Source organism: Lytechinus variegatus, chromosome 2 (genome assembly GCF_018143015.1).
Source record: "Lytechinus variegatus isolate NC3 chromosome 2, Lvar_3.0, whole genome shotgun sequence".
NCBI lineage: Eukaryota > Metazoa > Echinodermata > Echinoidea > Temnopleuroida > Toxopneustidae > Lytechinus > Lytechinus variegatus.
Genome location: NC_054741.1, coordinates 5964828 through 5989791, shown reverse-complemented (window position 1 = coordinate 5989791; position 24964 = coordinate 5964828). Strand labels below are relative to the sequence as shown.

The 24964-nt window shown below is 37.9% G+C and overlaps 1 protein-coding gene across 1 annotated transcript; it reads right to left on the bottom strand.

Annotated features, from left to right (window-relative positions):
• Window positions 1–1311: 1311 nt before the first annotated feature.
• On the bottom strand, window positions 1312–21914 carry LOC121407152 (b(0,+)-type amino acid transporter 1-like). The gene is made up of 11 exons (XM_041598095.1): window positions 21596–21914; window positions 20467–20712; window positions 19851–19976; window positions 18987–19092; window positions 17387–17431; window positions 16402–16525; window positions 12102–12214; window positions 10357–10453; window positions 8992–9144; window positions 2823–2994; window positions 1312–1530 (listed from the first exon to the last, which is right to left on the bottom strand). The coding sequence occupies exons 1-11, from the start codon at window positions 21846–21848 to the stop codon at window positions 1409–1411; spliced, it is 1557 nt and encodes a 518-aa protein (XP_041454029.1). The 5' UTR covers window positions 21849–21914; the 3' UTR covers window positions 1312–1408.
• Between the last annotated feature and the right edge of the window lie 3050 nt (window positions 21915–24964).

Sequence of the window (24964 nt, the reverse complement as noted above, 5' to 3'; positions counted from 1 at the left end):
TTCACAGAGTTTGAGCCTGTCACTGAGAACCAGGTAAAGATGATCATCCGCCAAAGCCCTTCAAAGTATTGTGACCTTGATCCGGTACCAACGTGGATTGTGAAAGCGTGTCTCGATGAACTTTTACCTCATGTAACTCGAATCATAAATTCATCCCTTTCATCGGGAATCATGCCTGATATGTTAAAGTCATCATTGGTTATGCCTCTCTTGAAGAAGCCAAAACTGGACCACAATGATCTGAAAAGCTACCGGCCTGTTGCGAACCTCATGTTCATTGCTAAGATCTTGGAGAAAGTCGTCTCGGTACAACTACGCGCCTATCTGCATGAACACGGGTTGTTCCCACTTATGCAGTCTGCATATAGACACTTCCATTCAACAGAGACCGCACTTGCCAAATTGATGGATGATCTCCTTCTCGCCGTTGACAGGGGCCAAGAAGCGATTCTTGTCCTACTGGACTACTCTGCAGCATTTGAGACAATCAACCATGAACTACTCATTCACACACTGACTCATAGATATGGCATTCAAGGAGTTGCACTGAAATGGTTAATATCCTACCTTGAGAATCGCCATCAGAGGATTAGAATTAATGGAACAAATTCTAAAATGTTTCCTCTCCCCTGGGGATCAATTTATTTATGTACTTTACTAAATCTTTTTGAATAACACAATTGTTTTTTATAATAATGATTTCCCATTTTTAGATTATCGATTACATGCATGATAAAACTCAGCCCCCCCCTTCTACGTTTTGATTTGTATAGCGTTTTCCTTTTTGACTTGATCGCTGATCTCTTCGGCGTAGGTTTATTGAAAAGAGGAAACATTATTAGAAGCATTGAATGCATCTAGAAAAATATATATATATACATATATACATATATGTCATGCATGTAATCGATAATCTTAAAATGGGAAATCATTATTTAAAAAAAATTGTGTTATTCAAAAAGATTTAGTAAAGTACATAAATAAATATATGCATAGACATAATAGATGTATAGTCATTTTATGCAGTTTGTAAAATCACCTCTCATTAAACTGTAAGCTGGCTATACATTTTTCGAGCAGCTTGACTGCGAATAATACAGGCGAGACAGAAGTTCCAAAGTGAGTGCACTCTAAAAACACTGAGTTAAATTTTACCCCAAATTGGGTAGAATTTTACTCAAGGGAACATGCATGTTTGCTAGGTATTTTTTTATTTAATTTAAATAATCATTTTAAAATATCTTTTTACCCAACCAACATTCATGTTCCAATTTTACCCAATATTGTGTTAAGTTTTTTAAGAGTGCCTGTCGCAAGACTTCATAATTTTGAACCATCGCTGATAGCACAAAATAGAGCTTCGATACTCATTCGATTTATGTCACTTTCCCTACATATAGGTAATGAGTTAATTGTGGTTGTGGTTCTCGGAGTTATGATGATCATCTTCATTAATTGGGAAGTCTTCAGGAGGTTTATATTCCGTGTTGACGATGCATAAAAAGAGCTGAACGAAGATGGTGATTTTATCTGAAAAGAAAAAAGAATTAAAGACCAACTCGTAATAATGTCATATAATACGTCATGGTAGGTGAGGATTTTAATGACAACAACTTGTAAACACGTGATGGGTTTATGAGCTTATACTCCTGAACGCCATCTCGTCGTGATCGTGGTAAATTATAAATTCAAGTAGACGGGTAAACACACCGAAATCAACATTCTTTAGGTCCTTCATAGAACGCCCACTAATTAAGGCATTTGATCACACAGGGACAACTTTTATCGTCAGTATAATCCACACTTTCAAACTTGTAGACTGAAATCTGAAAGTGAGACTTTAAAATGATCTGACCCCTCCCCGATCTCTCTTTCTGATTGATCTTCTGCATTCTTTCCTTCCACTTTTTTTTCTTTTCTCTTCTTTTTTAATAGTTCTTCACTACATGGAAATTGTTTATAGGGTGTGTAGTCACCCCGTCCCTTTTTGGTACCACCGCTAAATGACAGTAGCTCTATACCGTGTGAGTAAAAAAAAATGACACCTCATAAATCCCAAATTTAAGGAAAAAAGGTATGCCATGAACGCAAAGTCAGGAGTACATATGGCTGGAAAGAGTATTTTCTCTAAAATAATTTGATACCATATTTATGGGGTATGTCTTCACGCTTGGAAAATCAGTAGGTATTCTTTGCAGTGATGTAAATTTTGATTTGCGCCAAGGTAAGGCATGATTGCAAATGAACTCCACATGCTAATGATGTCACAATCCTACATGAGTTGGTATTTGCAAATCCCTTTTCAATGAAATTAACTAGAGAATAGATACTAAAAGTGTTTATTAAACGAATATAATGTTAATTATTGAAAAGGCGTTTTGAAATTGATTTTGATGCAACCCTTGTTGGATTATCATTGACATCTGGATTCATTCATTGCAGTCATACCTCAATTTGGCGCCAACCAAAATTTACTTTACTGCAAAAAATATCTGATCATCCAAACGTTAACACAAACCACATAAACATTGTATCAAATTATTTGGGAAAACATACTCTTTCAGGCTATATATAATAATTATGTGTTAATGACATATTTTTCCTTAAATTGGGATATGTGAGTGTCAAGTTTTTCTTGACTCACACGATCTAGACTCATCTGCAGGAGAGTGTGTATTAGAATGGAACATAACATTACATAACACAGCATGACATAACACAACATGACATAACATTACATAACCTAACATAAAATATTGAATACCTATACAGGGTCATATTAAAAGAAAAATATGACAAAACAGATGAAGATTTATTGTTACCCATAAACGGCGGCTGATATTTGTAATAGATGAAAGGCACGTAGACAATTAATCCAGCCACGATAATCACTGTCGCAGCAATGATCTCATTTCCACCATGAGATTCGAAGAATGGCGCAATTATGAAGAAAACAGAGAGAATAGCCATCAAGACTGGTAGCGACCAATGGACCTGCATGGTTTGAAGTGAAAAAAATAAAATGGAAAATTATTATTTTTAAAATCCAGGGAGTGTTTACGGAAGGCATTGTCGGAAGTTTTATCCGTCAAGTCCTGTTTTATGCGACAGTTGCCATAACATAGGCAGATCCAGGGGGCAAGGGGCCCGGACCCCTATTGGCGGAGCAAAGAAAAAGGGGAAAGAAAGAAAAAAAGAAGGGGAAAGAAAGGAGGACAAACGAAGAGGAAAAATAAGAGGACGGTGTCGAGTGAATAAAATAAGGTCAGGGGAAGACTTGGAAAATGATTTTCGAAATATATATTTCATGTCACTTGATAAATTTTCGCTCGCGCTTCGCGCTGATATGTAGCTAATGCACAGCATTTGTATAGCGCCATATATCTGTCAAAGACATTCAAAGGCGCATTGGAGGAGCCAGCCAATCTGCCGTGGGTCGCCTACAAGGGCGCGCACACAGAACTGTGACCTGCAGGGGCCTGTTGCCTAAAACTTTTTACCTGAGAAAACTCTGGTAAATACTGAAAACTTAGGTAGTCTTATTTCTGCCATTCACTTTAACACAGGGCAAAAACTCCAGTAAAAACAACCTCAGTTTTCTCAGGTAAAAAAAATTATGCAACGGGCCCCAGATCTCTCCTCCCGATAACAGTTTGGGGAATGCAGATTGACCACGACACCGGGGTTTCCCCCTACTCTTATTCGAATAGTGCAGTGGGTTCTGCAAAGGTGGTTATTCTCCTCTACACGGGACCTCCATATAACGTCCTATCCGAGGGACGGAGTGTTTTCCACTGTAACATAGCCTGCATCTATGAAACAGGGGAGAGACGTTTACACACAATTAACGCACTGGCTTCAGTCATCAGCCCGGGGTGGACTCGAACCCACGATCGTTGGTTCAACGGGCAGACGCTTTACTGAGCCAACTTCAAATTTATTTTTTTTTATTGCTCTGTATGTCCTTTTTACAGTGTAATTATCATTTGCAACTTTTTGCGCTGTGCGCTCGCATTATTTGCTTTGCTAAGTAGGCCTAAATATTTTCTTTGTTTATACCATAAGATACTGTATATATTGAATTCTATAACAAACTACTTATAATCACCCTTTTACGACAGTATTAAAAAAAGATCGTCTCGCGCTTTGCGCTCGCATATGATGATAAAATTTTAATGAATTCCTAATAACTAAATTGTCCCCTTTTCCAGAAAGGAATTTCGACAAGTAACATATCACGCTTGGAACAGGAATCGGAACAGGAATAGGAATAGGAGATAGTCATCATTTTCATATGATGACAAAATGTCCGTAGGCCTAGAATATCCAGGTACTAGGTCAGAATAATAATAAAACACATCACCTAGCGCTTCGCACTCGCATCATCAGTTATCCACATACACTTCACAATTTCCCTACACAGTGATTTAGATAGTGCTTAAATTCACCCTTTTTATATACCAGAATATCAAATATTTTATAGTCAGGCAGCATATGTCATGATTTACCGGCTACTTCGAAAAATTGGCTAAGTCTGATTTTTCACTTTTATGTGATTGGTGACATCACAAGGAACAACTTCCAACTTGGTGACAAATTTCTAATGGTCATCTTGACCATGTCAGGAGTCAAAATAAGTTCAATAGGGGTCAATTTTTTATATTGCCCCAATTCTGTCAAATGACACATCAAATTGTTTGTCTTCTTAAACTGAACAAAAAAGTGTACACAACCGTATACTCTTGACCTCCCGTTAAAAAGTTATGACCAGAAATGTCAAAGGTCAACGAACTTTCGTTAAATGGCAAATTATACTGAAGGCTCATTCATTCCGTGTTTTTATGCATGTGTGTACTTTTTTATTTTCGATTTTGATAAGTCCATCGTCAGAAGTCCTTATCCAGAAGATATAAAGGGTCAAGACAAGGTCAGGGAAAGGTCAAAAGGTCAACAAACTTTCATTTGAGGCCAAAAATACACGTTTAATAGCGATTAGAAGTTTAGGAGTCTTATTTTTCGTGGGTTCTTTATTTTGAGTCTATATCTAAGAAGACATTTTATATATGAAGGGGTCAAATGTGCTTATTTAGGGGAAAAAATAGATAAACAGAGATAGACGTCGTATGCATTCAGTGTGGTATTGCGAGAATACCTTGAAAAGTCTTGACAACCCTTACGCCCTTAAAATCTTATCTTCAAGATGTGATAAGTGCAACCAGGGAGTTTTTTTTACTTTTAGTTAGGAATTCAATTCAAGTTCAGTTCATTTTCAATTTACTCATCTTTGATAATGTAAAGAAGTATTTCCTTCATTTGCTTTGTCAGAAAATCTTAATTACCAGAAATTATTGTAATAAATTGGGGTACAAGTATAATACTATGTTAACAAAACAAACACATCGATTGATCAGTGCTCCCAGCTCCTAAGAAAGATGCCTAATATTTCATTTAGATTATCTTGCAAATAAGATAATGAGGTTACGATTGAGGGTGATAAGTTGGGCTTCAATTGCTCCTCAATAATTCTTATGTATGACGGTTATATTATTTATAACAAAGAAGCAACATCGTGTAGGCATGCTCATTGTAATCATGGATGTCCATTATGCTGATGTGATATATTCTGACCATTACTCGATCTCTGGAGTCAAGAAGGACTACACATTTATGGTTCATGTGCTGTTCTAAGCTTATCATTGGGCCCTTTTGCATTTTGTAAAGTGAAAATTTATAAGGATTTCATGCATACTTTTGGTCAATTATATTTATTTTTTGTAAAAATGCAAGTCTTCACAATTTCTGGGGGCAGCGCTAGCTGCCCCCCCCCCCTTCCCGCTGCGGTATGGCCGTGGTTTACTTCATATATATTCTTTTTAGTAACATCCAGGTAATTTAGCAAGTAGGAACAAAACAAGAACGACAAAAGAACAAAAACAAAATCTGCATCTGGTATTAAATTTAGTTTCACGTTGTATGCTCTGGAAAAACCGTCACACTTGATAAAATAGTACAAGCCGTGTTAATGTCAGCACATAACAGGAATGTGTAGTCGTTGGCTCCAGAGATCGAGTAATGGTCAGAACATATCACATCAGCATGATGGACACCAATGACTGACTACAATGAGCATGCATGAACGATGTTGCCTCTTTGTCAGAAATAAATAACAGTCACACATTAGAATTAATAGCAATTTGAGTCCAACTTATATCATCCTCATTCCTTACCTCATCTTATTCGTAAGTTAATCCAAATATGATGTTAGACAACTTTTTTAGGAGCTGGGAGCACTGATCAAGCGATGTGTCTGTAAACATACATGTAGTGCACATAATTATATACCCCCAATACATTACAATACTGTCTGTTGATTAAAATATTATGTACAAAGCAAACGGACTAAATGTATCTTTACATATCAAAGACTAGTAAATTGACAATGAATTGAACTTGAATTGAATTCCTAAATCAAGAAAATCAAGAAACTCGGAAAGAGCTGGTTGCATTTATAAGTACATCATGAAGATGATACGACTTTTAAGGGCATTATAGGGTTTGTCAAGTGGTTTCAAAGTATTCCTGCAGTACCATACCACACTGAATGTATTCGACGTCTATCTCTGTTGATCTATCTTGTTCCTAAATAAGCATATTTGACCCCTTTATAATTTTATATATAAAATATCTTCTGAGATATAGACTCAAAATAAAGAACCCACGAAAAATAAGATTTCTAAACTTCTAACCGCTATTAGACGTGTATTTTTGGCCTCCAATGAAAGTTTGTTGACCTTTTGACCTTTCCCTGACCTTGTCTTGACCCTTTATATCTTCTGGATAAGGACTTCTGACGATGGACTTATCAAAATCGAAAATAAAAAAGTACACACATGCATAAAAACACGGAATAAATGAGCCTTCGGTGTAATTTGCCATTTAACGAAAGTTCGTTGACCTTTGACATTTCTGGTCATAACTTTTTAACGGGAGGTCAAGAGTATATAATTGTGTACACTTTTTTGTTCAGTATAACAAGACAAACAATTTGATGTGTCATTTGAGAGAATTGGGGCAATTTAAAAAATTGACCCCCATTGACCTTATTTTGACCCCCAACATGGTCAAGATGACCATTAGAAATTTGTCACCAAGTTGGAAGTTGTTCCTTGTGATGTCACCAATCACATAAAAGTGAAAAATCAGACTTAGCCAATTTGTCGAAGTAAATGACATATGCTGCCTGACTATTACGATCGCGCTTCGCGATCGCATTATTGATTTTCATGATAAACATTAAATGTATTCAGAATGCCAAGATTCTGTGTAACTCTAAAACACGCGCACAGATGTGTATTGAGATATGCAGCTTGATTCAAAACGTGATAAAATTATCCAGTTCGCGCTCCCATTATTAATGTAGGAACTTATTTTTTCATGATTTAGAAAAATTAAATAGAGTGTCCCATTTTCAGGTCTGAAATCTCAATTTATTTCAGCTCGCGCTTCGCGCTCGCATCAATTGTTTAGTTTTACACCTATACCGTTTATTTAAAAAAGTGCTTAGAATGTCATTTTTTAGGTCGGAATGTCAAAGCATTTTCAGCTCGCGCTTCGCACTCGCATCATCTAAAGGTTGAAATATGTTTCGTCTTAATGGTTAATTGCAAATCGGTCTTAACAGGTCCCTTTTCGATCAAGCCAGAACTAATATTAAAATTTTCTGCTCGCGCTTCGTGCTCGCAGTAATTATCTAGTTACATACGCATCTTGTCCAGGTTCACAAACATTGTCCAAAATATTAAATTTTCAGGACAAAATACATGATATTCCAAACATTTTCAGCTCGCACTATATATAGTGCTGATGAGATTATTACATTTTTATGTTATTTTATAAGAATAAAGCTTTAAAAATGACATCACGGCCAAGAAAATGGGGAGAAAAGGAAAGGGATAAGTGAAATATATGCCTATAATTTGTCAAATGTTATGTCAAAATTTATCACAAACTTTTGATTTTTGTAGGGAATACATCCTATAACTTTAGTTTGCTGGTGAAGAAAAAAAATATCAAACACACTGTGCCATCCCTCCTAAGTCCTAATCCAACAGAAAAATCTCGGATCCGCTCCTGAAAATGATGATTAATTTGCACGTACAGGTAAATGGTTAGCGAAAGCCTGATGAAGGGGGTGGGGCGATCTGAAAATAATCCTTGGAAAGTCTTTTGATGCAACTTAAATAAGCACAGAAGTTGAAATCAGAAAACGCATTCACCGTAAAAAATATATTTTCTGGGAAGTAACATTGACAGGAAGTTCATGGTTTTGGTATAATATTATGGAGTACCTTAAGATAAGTATTGAGATAAGACAAGGAAACGCATTCACTGTTCAAAAATGGAGACGCCTTCTTAACCCTTTAAAGTGTGATTTAGATTTAGTTTGATGTACCTTAACATGAATATTGAGTTGAAAAAGATGAACACATTCAATATTCCAAGAGGTAAACATGTTCAGGAAACACTTACCCTGAGAGGACGATTGATGACTGGTTTTATGAACCTTAAGGTGAGTATTTAGACGAGCACGGTGAACGCATTCTTTATCAAGAATGTCAAATGCATTCTTGAAACTATAACCTTAATAGGGTGATTGAGGTCTAGTTTGAGGTACCTTAAGATAATTATTGAGATGGAAATAAGGAAACGTATTCTGATTCACTATTCAAAAATAATAATAATAACATTTAATTACCCAAGGTAGCCACTCTAAGCTATTCTTCCAGCGGGCCCCGCATAATATAATATGTTATTCATGTTATTACTATACCTTTTTCCGTTTTCATGCGTCGAGCGCCTGACAAGAAGGCAAAGGTCCTATTTTTAAAGTCTTTGGTATGACTCGACCGGGGATCGAACCCACGACCTCACGTCTATGAGGTGGGCGCTATATACCACTGAGCCACCATGTACGCGTTCTTAAACACTAACCTTGAAAGGACGATTGAGGTCTGGTTTTGTGTATCGTAAGATAAGGACAGCGATGGATATAAAGAAGTATGATAGCCAGATAGCGAAGCTGAAAAACTCAATTAGATGTTCTAAGCTGATCGGAAGGAGAAGAGTGATGGTTGAGATAAGGCCCTAGAAGAAGAAAAAAAATAAATGTAAATTCAGAACATAGTTCATACATTAAAGGCGTGACAACGGTCGCTCAGAAATTGTGCATGGGGGGTAGATATCAATGGGGTCGCTTTGTGAGCGTTCGTTTATATATCGTTTATACGATGTTATTTCTTCAGATGTTACATTGTTTTTGTATTATGTTCATAATTATATAAAATAGGTCATTAAAGTCAAAAATTACAGGAATCATCATTTAACAAGATTAAATTCTCCTGTTTGCACTTATGTAAAAATCGGATCAAATTACCTTGATCCCTGAATGCTAAATTTTTATTTGAATGGACAATATCTGACAATAGTCATGCCATCATCAATATTACAATCATCGTTTTTTACGTGCTGAAAGATATCAATAAAAATGGCTATAAATGAATGGGTCCGGGATTAGGCCTAGCTGTATGCAGCTAATATTTTAGTCATTTTATTATTTTCTAGTCGCATTTGAGCATACAAAATAAAATAAAGGATGCGATATGCGATAATAGGTGCATCCATTATCATCATTATATTCATTAAAATTTTTTTTTTAATTCTCAGAGTGTAGTTGCAATAAAAATAGGGGACATTTCATAAAGACTTGTTATAGTTAATGCAAAAGCTTTTAACTTTTATTGTTTTTTTCATTATAACACGTTTTATGAAACGTGTCAGGGCCCCGTCTTGCGATTGATCCAATCAATCGTAACTATGGAAAGCAAGCAAAGTCAACATATAAAATGCATGTTTGCTCAGAATGTTTTCTAGATATGAATGTATATCCATAATTCATTGATTTCTTGACAATTTGGTGTGTTATTAAAATTAAAATTATGACACTTATGGATTTCCATAGTTACGATTGATTGGATCAATCGTAACTCTTTGTAAGACGGGGCCATGCAGTCCAGTACCTCGTCGAAATGGGCAACAACTTTTTGAATGTAAATAATAAGTTACAAAGCTTCTATGAGGGTAAACAATCCCCCTCCCGAACGATATACTATTCAAGTATGAAAAGGATGGGCAGCAAAATTCTGTTAACTAAATTATGAATAATAAGTCACAAAACATTTACCAGGATACACGGCCCCCCCCCCCTCCATCGTTACGATTGTATACTCAACAGATAGATCCTATTCAGTGAAAATTGAAATATTCAAGTAAATATTTTCAAACGGGTTCCAAACTTACCATGAGGAATAGAGCAAAGTTAGGTGACATGGTATCAGGGTTTACCATGCCTACAATCTGAGGCATGTGACCTTCTCTACCAAGAGCAACAGCCATTCTGTTAAATCATTCAAAAAAGACAACTGAAAAACATTAGAATCATAATCACTTTACAAATGAAATGAAATTATTGATGGAGGTATCTCATATAAGCATAATAGATGCAATGTAAGTTCTTCAATAGGTGTTCGATTCAGGAATGTTATTTTACCATGCGTAACCTATGGAAAGTGTACTTTCCATGAGTCTCAAATGCTTTCAAGATATCTTGAACAACAGTAGTTTCATTTCCCTTATCTTTCAGGACATTGACAAGTTTTTAAATTGTCAATCAGGCATCACATAAAATGAATGATACTCGAATAGATTGCGCTATTGAAATATTGCGAAATTAATCCTTGACGATTAGGGATAAATAATTTGGCAACTGCAAATTTTTGCATATGGTAATCTGACGAAAGAGAAGGGGTAATCTGGGTCCGGTCTTACAAAAGGTTGTGATTGATCCAATCAACCTCAACTACAGTATGACAATCCATCATCGTCGTAAATTTTCTTACCACAATGTGAAATTTGCATTATGTCCTTTGTAAGAAAAAGAAGCAAACAATATTTTCAAGAAAATTATGAATGTATGATTACGCATCATCTAGGAAATATTTTAAACAAACAGCAATTTTAGATGTTGACGTTGCTAGCTTTCTATATAGTTGATCCGATCAATCGTAAGTCTTTGTAAGACGAGGTCTTTATTTTTAATGCATAAAACTGGAGGAAATAATCACACTATTATCTACCTAGAATGGTGATATTGTCACATGATTATAATATTTATGGCACTTTAGTAAACCATACGATTATGAGATTCATTCTCCAGTCTTATGTTTGGATACGAAATAATGACCATAAGAATTATTAACCCTAATTCTCCCGGGTGGGGGGGGCCATAATGGCCCCCCTCAACAATTTTTGCGATATATCTGCTGCGCGAAATTTTTTCACCTCGCAGCTCACTGACTTTTTACATTCAAGTCTCGCGCAAATTTTGAGACCAAAATTGTGACGCCCGGGTACGCGGTTACGACATTACGCAACATTATGCAAGTGCATGTCAGACCCAAAATTGCTCATAAACGTGATTTCATGTACAAATCCAATGCAAATTGCGTATTTAGCCAAAATTCATAAATGTATCATTATTTCTACTTTTACTGATTAAACTTAATTAATTTTGCCTTGTTTATGATAAGAATTATGTCTGGAACAATTTCCATTGAAAAAACAATAAAAAACAAAAAGTAAAAAACATGGAAATACATAAGAAATTCATAAAACAATAAAATACATAAGAAATTTATTTCCAAACCAAAGTTTTTTTGAATTACGATTGTTAAGAATGCTACAAAGAAAATTTTTACCAAAAATTAGCATTCTAGGAGCTTTATTTAGTGAATTAGAGCAAAAAGTATGATTTATGCATAAATTAGCATAATTAATTCATATAAAATAAAATCTCATTATTTTGGAAAATTTTACCATACAGCCTTGTAGATTACATCGCACACTACCAGCGTGCAAATTTTTGCGTCGCTCGCGCGATCGGCGGCCGAGATCTTAAGGGGGGCCATAATGCCCCCCCCCCCCGGAATGACAAGAATCAAAATACCCCGGGAGATTTAGGGTTAAGGTACTCGTAATATACTTACCTAGAATATGTATAACAAAGACCATTAGCTGTCCCAAATGCAGCACAGCAAACAAGAAATGGTAAAGACCTTTGTAAAATGCCTTTCCCATACAGTGTGAATGATGAGAATGTCTGAGGAAATTTAAAAATTAAATGATGGTAGTCTTCGTGGAAACAGTGATTCCCTTATGAGGAATAATAAATAGAGTAGGATAAAGGAGTATTATACCTATAGAAAGAGATAATGATGACATATTGAAATCATTCCAAACTCATACGAACAATAAAATTACACGTTTTTAATGTGTTGAAAATTGTTTAAGCCAAATAAAAATTATAAAAGTGAAATTTCATCTATATCAGATAAAGGGCATTTTGTAGTAGAAAATACAGAAAGATCTTAAATTCTGCAGATGTCAACGGGTCATCAGCAGCACACCAGGGATCACAAGTGTTTCGGCCATTTGAGTGCTGTACACCTCCCCCTGGCTGGCCAGTGCTATGCTGGAATACCCTGGACAGCACCCCCATTGACACCTAAGTAATCTTGTCCAGAAAGCACTACACTGCCTTCTGAATAACCCAAGCCGAGCCCGTCTCGGCTGCCCCACACATTCTCCTCACCCACTTCTCCCCTTCCCTACCACTGAACCCCATTGCTCGGATCCACCTCCTTGCAGAGACACCCGCAAACCCCCTGCACCCGACCTCGACTGTATGTACCTCTGCTCCCCATCCATTCTGCTCACACTCCTGCTTCAGACTAGCATACTTATCCATTTTCCTCTCCCTCGCCTCTTCTATCCTCGTCTCCCATGGCACCGTCAACTCAACCATCACAATCTTACGTGCCGACCTAGCCACAAGAACCATATCTGGCCGCAGGGCTGTGACCACCACCTCTTCCGGCATAGTCCTATTCCCCTCGTCCACACGTACCTCCCAGTCGTCTGCAACGGCTAACAACCCACCCACACCTTGTCTTTGCCTAGTCTTCCTAAACCTAGTCCCCTTCTTGACAAACTCGATGCCCCTCACCCTTGGGGGTCCATTCTTCTTCCTCGCCTCTATCGCTGCCCTTGCCAAAGCTCCCATCTCCTTCAAGACCTGGTTATGCCTCCATGTATAAGTTTGCAATAACCCTCCACAAGCTGACAGGACATGCTCCAATGACCCTCTTGCCTTCCTGCAAACCTTGCAGCTGTCGTCCTCCGCACAACCCCACCTCTTTAAATTCACCGGCGTTGGCAGGACATCAAAGGTGGAACTGATCATGAAGCGCACGGCTCCAGACGACATCGTCCTGAGTTGATCCCAGGAGACCTTCTTCTGCTCCACCTCTTCCCAACGGGTCCATGCACCCTGCACACCCTGCTGTGCAGCTTTTGCCAACCGACATTCCTCCTCCTTCTCCTTGACTGCCTCAACTACCAAATCCCTCCTACCCTTCCTGCCTTGCTTGCTATACCATCTCATGCCAGGACGATACCCTATCCCGCTCCTACCCACTTGGACAGCACCACGCATCTCCTTCCACTTGGCCATTGCCACAGCTTCATCCGTAGCCTCTTCTGCCTTCCACTTCCTCCCTGTACGGATCGGTGGCCGAGAATCCGCTATTGTCTGATCCTTTGACTCCCTCATCATCATGACCAACCTAACCTTCCCAGCCTTGTACTCTTCTACCACTGATGTCATAGGAAGCCTTAGCTTTCCAGTTCTACAATACAATGCTACATCTGTCAACATCCGTGGGACACCTAACCACTTCCGGTAGAACGAGTTCATCTTCTGCTGCATCTTCTCAACTCTAGAAACTGCCACCTCATACACCTGCAGTTGCCACATGATCCGTGGCAGCAGCCCATATTGGCAGCACCACACCTTTGCATTCCCTGGGATCAACGTCCTATCCACCTTCTTCAACCACTCTACAACTTTGTCATAGATCTGCATCCCTCGATGCCTGTCATTCAACTTGTCCTCATACCAACGTCCCAAACTCTTCACCCCTTTCTCAGAAACCTGAGGTATATCCTCGTTTCCAATACGAAACCTCTTCTCAACCACCTTGCCCTTCCTCAACGACACTGACCGACTCTTCTTAGCCTTGAACCTCATCTTAGTCCAACCTACCATCTCCTCAAGTCTATGGAGGCCTTTGTCAACCTGGGACTCATTACTCGACACAATCGTCAGGTCATCCATGAATGCCCTGACAGAGGGAACAACAACCTCTCCAGCCAGCGTCAATCCCTCAATCTCCGAGGACACGCGGCGAGTCAACACCTCCATGCCAAGGACGAACAGCAGCGGCGAGACTGGACATCCCATCGGGATACCAACTTCCAATGCCTGCCACTCCGTCGTGTAAGTCCGGGTCGTGAATCTCATCTTGAACTGACTGTAATAGCTCTGCACCAACTCCTGGATCACTTTCGGCACCCAGAAAAAGTCCAGAGCAAAGCTAAGGTACCTATGCGGTACTGACCCATAAGCATTTGCCAAATCCAACCATATCACATCCACATCCTTCTTTTCCCGTTTGCACCTCTGGATCGACTCCCAGATCATCTGGACATGTTCCAAACACCCAGGGAAACCGGGAACCCCAGCTTTCTGGACAGATGTGTCCACAAACCTGTTCTTCATGACAAAGTCTGTCAAACGCCTGGCCAACACGCTAAAGAGTATTTTACCATCCACATTCAAGAGCGAGATGGGCCTGAATTGACTAATACCCTTGGCATCCTTCTCCTTTGGGATGTAAACCCCTTCTGCCAAACACCAGCTGCCTGGGACAATCCGCTTCCGCCAGAGTACCCTAAGGATTTGCCAGAGTACTCTCCGGACACGAGGGCAATACTTGAACAACTTGTAGGACAAGCCATTCTGCCCAGCAGCACTACCAGCTCTAGCCTTCTTCACCACTCCATCAACCTCCCAAAGCCTCAACTCACCCAAGTCGAAACAGACCTCAGGCTCTTGAGGCCTAACCAGTCCTGGCAGCTCGACAAACGGCTCCTCTCGTCTCTTATCACAATATGTCTCCCTCAAATGTCTCTCTAATTCCTCCTTGGGCACCTCCAAATTACCTGAGGCCCCTTCCCCAAACAATCTCTTGGCAAACTTGTATGGATTTCTATAGAAATCCTTCCTCTGCTTTTCCCTCCTCTTTCGCTTCTTGTTCAGGTATTCAGCTCTTCTCACATCCGTGTACCTCTTCTTCAAATCCTCATACAACTCCTTCAAGCTAGCTCTCTCCACCTCATCAGCCTGCCGCCATCTTCGTCGCAGACTCTTATTCTCTGCCCTCAACTGAGCCATCAAACGCTGCCTCCTTGTCTCTGGTTTACTATTGGTGTCCTCCCCCGCCTTTCACCACTGTCCCCCACAGGTCTTATTCCAAACTCCTCAGCACACAACTCGTAGCATAACCCCTCAAACATCCGCATCTTCTTCTCTACATCCCCTAACAACTCAACCTATAAAACACGTCCGAGCTTACTATCTAACAGTTTCCACTTGTCACTGTTTGCTGGCGGCCACGCAATTGGCTCCTTCCGCTCCAACCCCGCATGCAAAGCACGCTGAGGGTCACTGGCACTGTGGTCTAAAACCTGACCAGGACCTCCCACTGTCTAACCCAGTTCAGCACTGGTGCAGTCGCGCTCTACTGCCATCACGCCACACCTCATTCTTCTCCTGTGAACCGCCACACCTCTTCTCCCTTTGAACAACTTCCCGCACCCTTCACACACACATAAAAATTCCATAAGAAGATTCAAATTGTTTAATTAAGTAACATTGTCTTTTCTTCTATGAAATTCATACTTAATTGGATTCTTAAAGAATTGTATTTATTTTCATAGATGTGAAATTACAAAATTTTCAATTCAATTCGATAAAAAGATAGATATTTCTTTTCGAGTGTTCAAACACGGTATGAATTTACGAAATATTTATTACGATGAATTATTACATTACAAGGGAGATGTATCTATTACTTACACATTGTAAAAACGCTGTTTGAAATTCTAAGCACGTTGTTTAAGCCCGTCACTCTAACAACTATTGTTTAAACCTTTTAAACTGTTTAAACATTTTAAACAACTGTGTAAACTTTTTAAACAAATTGTTTAAAATGTTTTATCAGTTACATTTTTAAAATAACTTGCTGTTAGCGTGACGGGCTTAAACAACGCGCTTTTTTTTTACTGTGAACTATGAAGAAAAAATATAATAATACAAATAATTACAGAGAGGGTTAATCATGTTAAATTTCTCCAAAGTGTGTGATGGAATAAATGATGTCTTACCGTGGCGATTGCTTCGTCCATAAGGACTTGTTGCGGACTTAGTACGGTGTAATAAGAAATATTAACCAATATGTAGAGAACTGTAATTGTCGGCATGGCAATCATTATGGCTCTTGGTAAAGTTCTGTTAGATATTGAAAAAAAAATCTTGTAAAATCCATCGAATATATTGACAAAGCACAGGGCACAATTTTTATTCTTAACAAAATATTCATTAATGAAGTATAATTAAAACGACACTTATTTTCATAGGGTAACCCATGGACGAGACTGCTATGTCAGATTTTTGTGATTGGTTTTTGTGGTTATTTTATTGTTTACTTTTTAAATGTTAAAAACTTAATGTACAATATAACATGCAATAATTCATCAGTCTCAATGAAGCCTTTCACCCACCTTTTGGTTTTCATACTTTCAATGATTATTTACAACATTTATTGAAGGGGCCAACATCTAACGTACATGACATAAGGACTATTCTTCTTCCTAGCTCATCTATTCACTTACAACCTCCAATATCACTTATAAGCTTAAAATGGCAGTCTCCTATATTTCATTTTTAAACGATATTATATTTTTAATAGTTTTTATACATACAAGTATGTCAACAAATTTTGTTAAGATAAAGTTTTCCATGTATAATTTATATCTGACTTAGAACAATACTACTAACGTAATCATTATGCTATTATATTTATTGTTATGAAATGTTGAAACATGATTATGCCTTTATATACTTTGTTATTGAAATGTGGATATCAAATCAAATCAAACCAAATAACATGTTTATTTTTTTGTATATATTTGTCACGTATTTATATGACGATGACTATGTTTTTATATTCTTGCACTTAACTAATGTTGGTGATCGTTTGTTTTAATAAGAAATAGTAATTTTACTAATGTTGACGATCGTTTGTTTTAATAAGTAATAGTAAGTTAAGTTAAGTTGCCAAGATAATTTAATAAAATTTAATTGACTTACTTAGCAGGGTCTTTCATTTCTTCCATTGTGTAAGTTAAAGAGTTCCTGTAAAAAGGGAAAAGAAGGAAAAAAATAATTACATTTTACTAAATCATTTTACCTAGTGCAAGCTCGTCCTTTTTTCTCCCCTCAAACTTATATATTTTGATTTGATTTGATTTATTGTTTTCTTCTGCATCCATAACATTCGTATAATACATTTTCCATAACATAATAAACATAATATGTTAGCATTTTTGGCATGAATCATAAATAAAGTGTACTAAGAAAAAGAATAATTCCTGACAAAAATGATTAACTACCAAATTATAAAATATATGATATTAACAATTTGCAGGAGAAGGATTGTCATCATAAGCAGATTGCTTGAAAAAATGACAATCCCAAACTAAAACTAATTAAATTGATTAATACATTTATAAAGCAGAATGGGTATATATTTTTTTTCAGTTAAGTTAATATGATACAACGATTAATATAGCTCTGAGCATGGTCCATACTCTGAGTGGGGAAGATAATGGTCCGATGACCTTGTTTATACATGTATTGTTTTATAAAAATAAACCGTCTTGGCTATCAAAGGTCAATTATTTCAACCCATCGTCAGGTAATTTGAAAACAAATATGTTATCAGTTTATCACTGAGAAATTATCAAGATGTAAATTATTCATACGTGAAGTGTCAGCTGGGTTTTCTATTTATGGTGCCGTATAATGACTACTTACAGTAATCGATTTTGAAGTTGATATTTACCTTTTTGTGCTATTCATTTAATGAATTTAATGTTTAAATGTCATTATGATGATAGACCAAGGAAATATGGGGATAAGAAATGAATATAATTCCTTAAAATACAAACGTTGGCAATCTTATACCCAAACCAAGAGTTTTCAGGCTTCATGAACAGCAATTTTATTACACACGCCAATAATAGTTTTAAAAACAAGCGCACACAAGTCATAGTTACCAAGAATACGTATAGCATTTTCATTTATTTGATTGTATACGATAAAAGTGCATTGTTGATTCAAATAATGTCTTGCTCACGGGCATAAGTCCCGTGGCCGGGATTGAACCCCAAACCGTTTTTTTACATGTTACTTAGTCAGGCGCCTTTGACCACTGAGCTACTGCATGGATAATGGACGGCAAACAATGTACATTTACCAAATAATAAATTGAAATTCATACAAGCTAATACTATGTTTGTCGTAATGCTACACTCATCAATATTTTCAACTATGACAAATACGATTTATACCTAGGGAATGACTATACAAATCGTTCTCTTTTAAAATGTGGTATAAGTTTACTTAATCAATTCAGAGTATTAATTATGTATGGAATCTGCATGATAGCAAGCTTAGAATTGTTGTTGGCCTAAAGTTAATAGATTGTGATAAAAAAATTGTGATAAACGGATATAGACCTTAATAAGGACCAGCCAATAAAATAAAACAAAGGGGGAAAGAGATGAGATTGAAAAATTCTATGGGACAAAAGATGAATGACATAAATTGGAATTTCTCTTGATTTGCGATTTTCAATTATGATATGTGATTATGGGAGCAACAAAATGACAATTACAAGTGAACTTACCATCCTTCATAAGCAAACATTCCTTGATAAAAGGCCATCCCGAAAGCAAAGGCATTCTTATTTGTCCCCTCAAATGACGTATTCACATCCAAGTAATCCGTGTACCCTGAAATGAATAAAACATCACTCTATTACTGAAAGGAAGATAATTTCCGTTCTCTCCTTTTCTTTCTTTGTTGTGGGAAATAAAAGGACAGCGGTCCGTTCATTTTGTAATTTCGAGGTAAATATATTCTTTCTAGTGAAGAAAACGAATCCATAACGGAGTAACAGTACCATAACTAATGAAAACAGATCCATAACGGAAGTTATACTAGCACACGAATAATGTTTATGAAAATTTCGAAACCGAATAATGAATGTACATGGTTAAGAAAAAAACAACTGTATAGTGCGTTAAAAAATACACACACATTCGGGCATATGATGGTGATGATGATGATGATGGTGGTGGTGATGATGATGGTGATGATGACGACGATGATGATGATGTGGAGGATGATGATGATGATGACGATGATGACGATAATGATGATGATGATGATGATGATGATGGTGACGATGATGATGATGATGATGATGATAATGATGGTGGTGATGATGACGATGATGACGATGATGATGATGATGATGATGATGATGATGATAATGATGGTGGTGATGATGACGATGATGACGATGATGATGATGATGATGATGATGATGTTGACATAGTCCTATGAAAACGCTGCGAATATCCCACGGGTTATCGTCTTTGAACCAATAGTTGGTGAACAGTCTGTGATACCATGGACCTATCTCCCCAACGAATTAACGAACCATTATAGCTGAAGCAAAACGATCCCCTAACGAATGTATACGAACCCATTGAGATGTTGATCATGCCGTTGATGATGATGAGCAAGAGTGTAACGACCTTGATGCTGGTGAATACTACTTGAAGTTTTGATATGAGCTTTAATCCAGAACCATGCACTAGCATCATGAAAACTGCAGTTACCAAGGAAAGAAGAGAGCATTCACTTAATTATTATCAGAAGAAATGGAGGCCACTTCAAAATAATATATGTATGAAATCATTGTAATGCTGATAACCATGCATTATAGTAATCTATAGTAATCTATAAAATGATGCTTGTGTTTTTATGAAGGCCCGCTAAAATAGGATCGGACAATAATTTAACTGATAATGTTTACTGATGAAGATTCGACTGGCCGGTGACGACACCAAGGAGGGCATGGGGGCACTTGCCCCCACCCCCAGAAATTTAGAAAAAAATAAAAATGTAGAGAAATTATTTTTCTATAGAATTTATTCCTATATGCTGTTATAGACATCATGTTCAAGCCTTAAGTAATTCAAAATACAATCTTTCCCTCTTTGAAAATTGACAAACCTATGCCACCCCCCCCCCGCCTCCCGCTGACACATTTTCTTTCGCCGTCCACCTGTCCTCCCCCGGAAAAAAACTGTACTTACTAATGAATGTAGCCGCGTGTAGTTTGACCATCTTTTCATCCCGATAGCACATGTCATCGAAGTATGGATAGATGATATATTCACCCAACACTATACTAACGATTGCTAACATCATAGGTCGGACAACCAGCACGGCACCCCACCCATGCAGGAAGGCTAATACATCGCCGTAGGTCTCCTGGAGATAAGTGTGGTCCCCGCCGGACTTGGGGAACATCAAAGCAAGCTCTGAGAAAATAAGGGCACCTAACGAAAACAGAGAAAAAGACTTAACATTAGAGGAAAGATGATTAAGACCAGTAGGTTAAATAGCCCCCCCCCCCATGAAAGAATATGGGTCAGGTATGACTGATAGAGCGAAAGTTCTAAAAGAAGATGCGAGCTAAGCAAGCGAACAACATTTTGACCATAATATTCAGAAAAAATAGTAACACTTCACTCCCTTTCCTTTTTTTTCTCGTTTTCCTTGTTTGTGTAACGTGGGGGGGGGGGCTGCCTCTACAGCACCTCCCATCTGTAAGCCAGTGATTAAGACATACATTTTGGAATCAGAATTCAGAATTTACAGTTTCTTTCGGTATCACATTGAATAAAATGGGTTCCTTCAACATCAGCCTCAAATATGTATCAATTGTTGTCTGATGGATGTCACACTATTGTTCTTAAAATAGTCGGTTATAGATGATTATATTCTAATCTTTGAGGAGCAAAATTATCTGTTAGGTACGCTTGACCTAGCAATACAATAATGAAACGCAGAAATTACATTCGCATCACATGCATGCTTGCATTTTACACCGTACAGGTAAAGGAGATTGAAGTTTACTAATTCTCATCAGGTATTGAACAAAAAAAATGTTTGTCATATCGATCGTATATATACATCGAAACATTTTATTCACTATCATTATCACGGAATCTCTATCGCCCTTATTGTGTGCAAGAACTTAGTTTAAATATGTTAATAATCATCTTTTTTTTCTTCAGGAAATAAATTAGAACATCTGTCTAATCTACAATGTCAAACTATGAATGCTCTTGATCTTTTTCTTAGATACCATTAGATTGAAAGATTAAGATGACGAAGCGATCGAGCGTCATGTGCGCGGATTGAAATTGGTTGGCTTACCTATCATAGCAATGAGACCGCAGAGAAACCATACTAAGAGACTAGCGCCAAAGCTTCCGGTGTAGCTCAGGACACCTCGGGGTGCCACAAAGATTCCCGTACCGATCATTATACCAATGAGAAGGGATACAGTGCTACCAAGTCCTAATCTCCTGGACAACGTGACTTGGCCACTGTTCTTCCTCTTCAGTTTAGCCGATAATACACTGAGAATCGTACCAGTCCGATGCCGGTTCTTGTCTCCGACCTCCATCTTCCTACCAGCTTTGCGAGATCAATTACTTTCCAATAGACCTGACTGACTGGTCTCACCTCAGAATATTTGGATTTCACAAGAAGTTGCTACAGTTACAAGATCAATAATTCACACTCCGTATGATAAGATGTGATTTTCTGATTGAAGCATCGTGTATACAAAGCAAGGTATACACGAACTATCACCATCTATCACTACCAGTCAATATTTATGAAATGAGTGAATATATTAAAGGTAGACCTTGTCCTTGCTGACTTAGCCTATCCAGTCGCCGTGTCTTATCTCGTTTGATATATATCCCCCATATGAATGAACTTAGAATTTTCATTTGACAAAGATCAGTATCAATCATTGATTCTACTGGTCAAATCCTGCCACCTCTTGGGCCCTTGCAAAGACTCATCCTCACTCATGAGAGTATGGACTCATGCTTGCTTCCAACGGGACCCCCCCCCCCCCTCCTTTTAACCCAAATCAACTACACATTGGATGATATTAATCATTTGCATTGTTCCTCATGATATTCACATGTGTATTTATGAATATCAATAATTATTGTACACTGTTATACATCAGAGGATACTAAGTGAAAAATTACTCATGAACTGTTATCATAGATTCATAATTATATCACAGGGTTATATCATCAGTTATTATTGAGTCAGTTAGATATTGTGCTTGAATAAATAGGCTTTAGAAATAACGAGATAATTTTTTTTATAATCGCTTTTAACTTTGGCTATATATAAAATTAACAATTAACAATCAAAATGCAGGGTTTTTATATTCTAGTCCTTAGTAAACTCTTTACAAATCGTTTATATATTGATATATTCATATTCTACAATCATGAAGGTACATTTCGTAATAAATCATGTTTACAATGAAAAAAAGCATAACATATGCAGGATTGAAACGTATAGCAATGAAATGAAAAAAAGACCCCCTTAATCGTTACATACCTAAAGTATGGAATTTCTCTGAAATATAAACAAATAGATAACCGGGAAGATACGTGTATATTATCATGGTATAGAATGCAATAATAACAATTGTGCTGCGTATTATGAAAGGTCTATCTTCTATCTATCTTCTTCCAGTCATGATGGTGTTTATACAAATCGGGCCTTTAATTAATGTTATTGTCTTCATTTTATCAACCCCTCCGATCGACTCATATCATTATGTCGTTATACAGTGGAGTATTTGCCAAAATGAAAACGTGTGCGCGAGTTCCAATCTTTTAATACTATTTAATTATGTATTTAAACAATTACACTGCGATATCGGTCGTACATAAATCGAATCATTTATCAGACATCAAATTCACTTTGAACATGTTGAATAGTAATCTTTTTTTCTTGACATTTAAAGGGAATTAGAACATCTGTCTAATCTACTAAGTCAAACTGTGAATGCACTTTTTCTTTTTCTTAGATACCATTAGATGATGGCGCTACGTTTGGACCATGGAGCTTGGACGTAGCACGGGCCGCTTCTGCGCGCAGAATAAACTGAGTGGGCACGGTGGGCAAACCACACACGCAGCATAAACTTCACAATCCCGACCTTTCGTTAAAGCCTGGTCACACCGCCCGAGCGTTGTTGGAGAGGTCGTGGAGCGGTAGGGAGAGAGGGTAGAATTTCGCTCACAAATTTGGGAAAAAATCGAAAACAAAATAAAAACAATCGAAATCGAAAATGGTGAACGGTAGCGAGCGGTGATGATTTTTTTCTCTCCGCTCCACGACCGCTCCAACAACGCTCGGGCGGTGTGACCAGGCCTTTAACGCGAACGCTTATTTACAACGGTAGTTGATTTGGAAGAGACTTTTGGGTCCGTCGTAAAAGGCTGTCCTGCAATTTAAATTATGTGACATGAGGATTTTGCTTAGCTTTCGCATCTGCAACGGAAACCTCAATCTGCGGTTCGTGTGCAAAATACTCTGATGGTAACAGCGACATATCCGATTTAGGACGACTTTCCAGAGCCACATTTGGTTCCTCCCAGAGCTCGAGAGGCCGCCCGGGGCCCACTTCCATTGACGAGTGGATACCAGGCGCGAGCACGCGTTAAAACGGAAAGAGTGGGCAAGTACGTTACGTATAGGCCTTTATGTAACGATTAGGGTGACAAAAACGATGTTTAAGGCCTGGTCACACCGCCCGAGCGTTGTTAGAGCGGTCGTGGAGAGGGTCGAATTTCGCTCACAAAATTGGGGTAAAAATCGAAAAAAAACCATCGAAATTGAAAATGGTGAACGGTAGCGAGCGGTGATGATTTTTTCTCTCCGCCCCACGACCGCTCCAACAACGCTCGGGCGGTGTGACCAGGCCTTTAAAATACTGAAAAGGGGATTCATTTCCAATACAAGTCTTGTATGGTTTCACAAGCCAAATTCTTGTTTAGGGATGCATTTTCATAATCTGGAAACGACTTGCCTCCCTTGTTTAGGGTGCTTTTCGAAACCCCATGGTATCCACTCGTCAATGGAAGTGGTTCCCCCGAAAATTTGAATCTATATCACCCATTTCGGGGAAAAAAATACATAATGCCCATTACATTGTGTGCTAGAGGCATATCGTTTGTGTAGGAGCAGGGAAAGGGGAAAAACGCAAAGATGGGTGAGTTTCAGACGAATAAGCCTATTGCATAACGCTGTGTACATATCAGCGCATGCGAAATGGTTCAGCTGGAGAGGTGATCTGATCCATGGAATCAATTGCCAGTGATCCACCAATAATCCACATTAGATGCAAAATCGATTCGATGGACTATAATGATTTATATCTAAGTCTGAATTCAGTAAGTTTTTCCTCACTCAATATGTACTCGATTTGTTTGAAAAACTACTTTCTTAGCCATGTCACAATCAACATTTCGCATGTCTCCAGCCAGTTGGAGTCATGATAGTACAGTCCCGCCGCGAGCTCAGGCATGCAAATGGCATGGCATGCTGGTATCGTATGAAAGAATTTTGCACACGAAAAACACGATCTATAGGGCCTGTAACACAAAGCTTGAGAATGATTGTAGAACAGTTTTCTACGTTCGATTGTATCTAGAAAATAGAGTCTATGATTATTCGTTCACTTTTGTGTTACCGGACTCT

What these genes read in the sequence shown, in the direction of transcription:
- LOC121407152 (XM_041598095.1), bottom strand. Translation starts at nt 21,848, where the DNA reads ATGGAGGTCGGAGACAAGAACCGGCATCGGACTGGTACGATTCTCAGT. An exon ending in ACACGCGGCTACATTCATTA is followed by an intron (nt 19,977 to 20,466) that starts GTAAGTACAGTT and finishes TGGTAACTGCAG; the next exon opens with TTTTCATGATGCTAGTGCAT. An exon ending in ATATCAGCCGCCGTTTATGG is followed by an intron (nt 1,531 to 2,822) that starts GTAACAATAAAT and finishes TTTTCTTTTCAG; the next exon opens with ATAAAATCACCATCTTCGTT.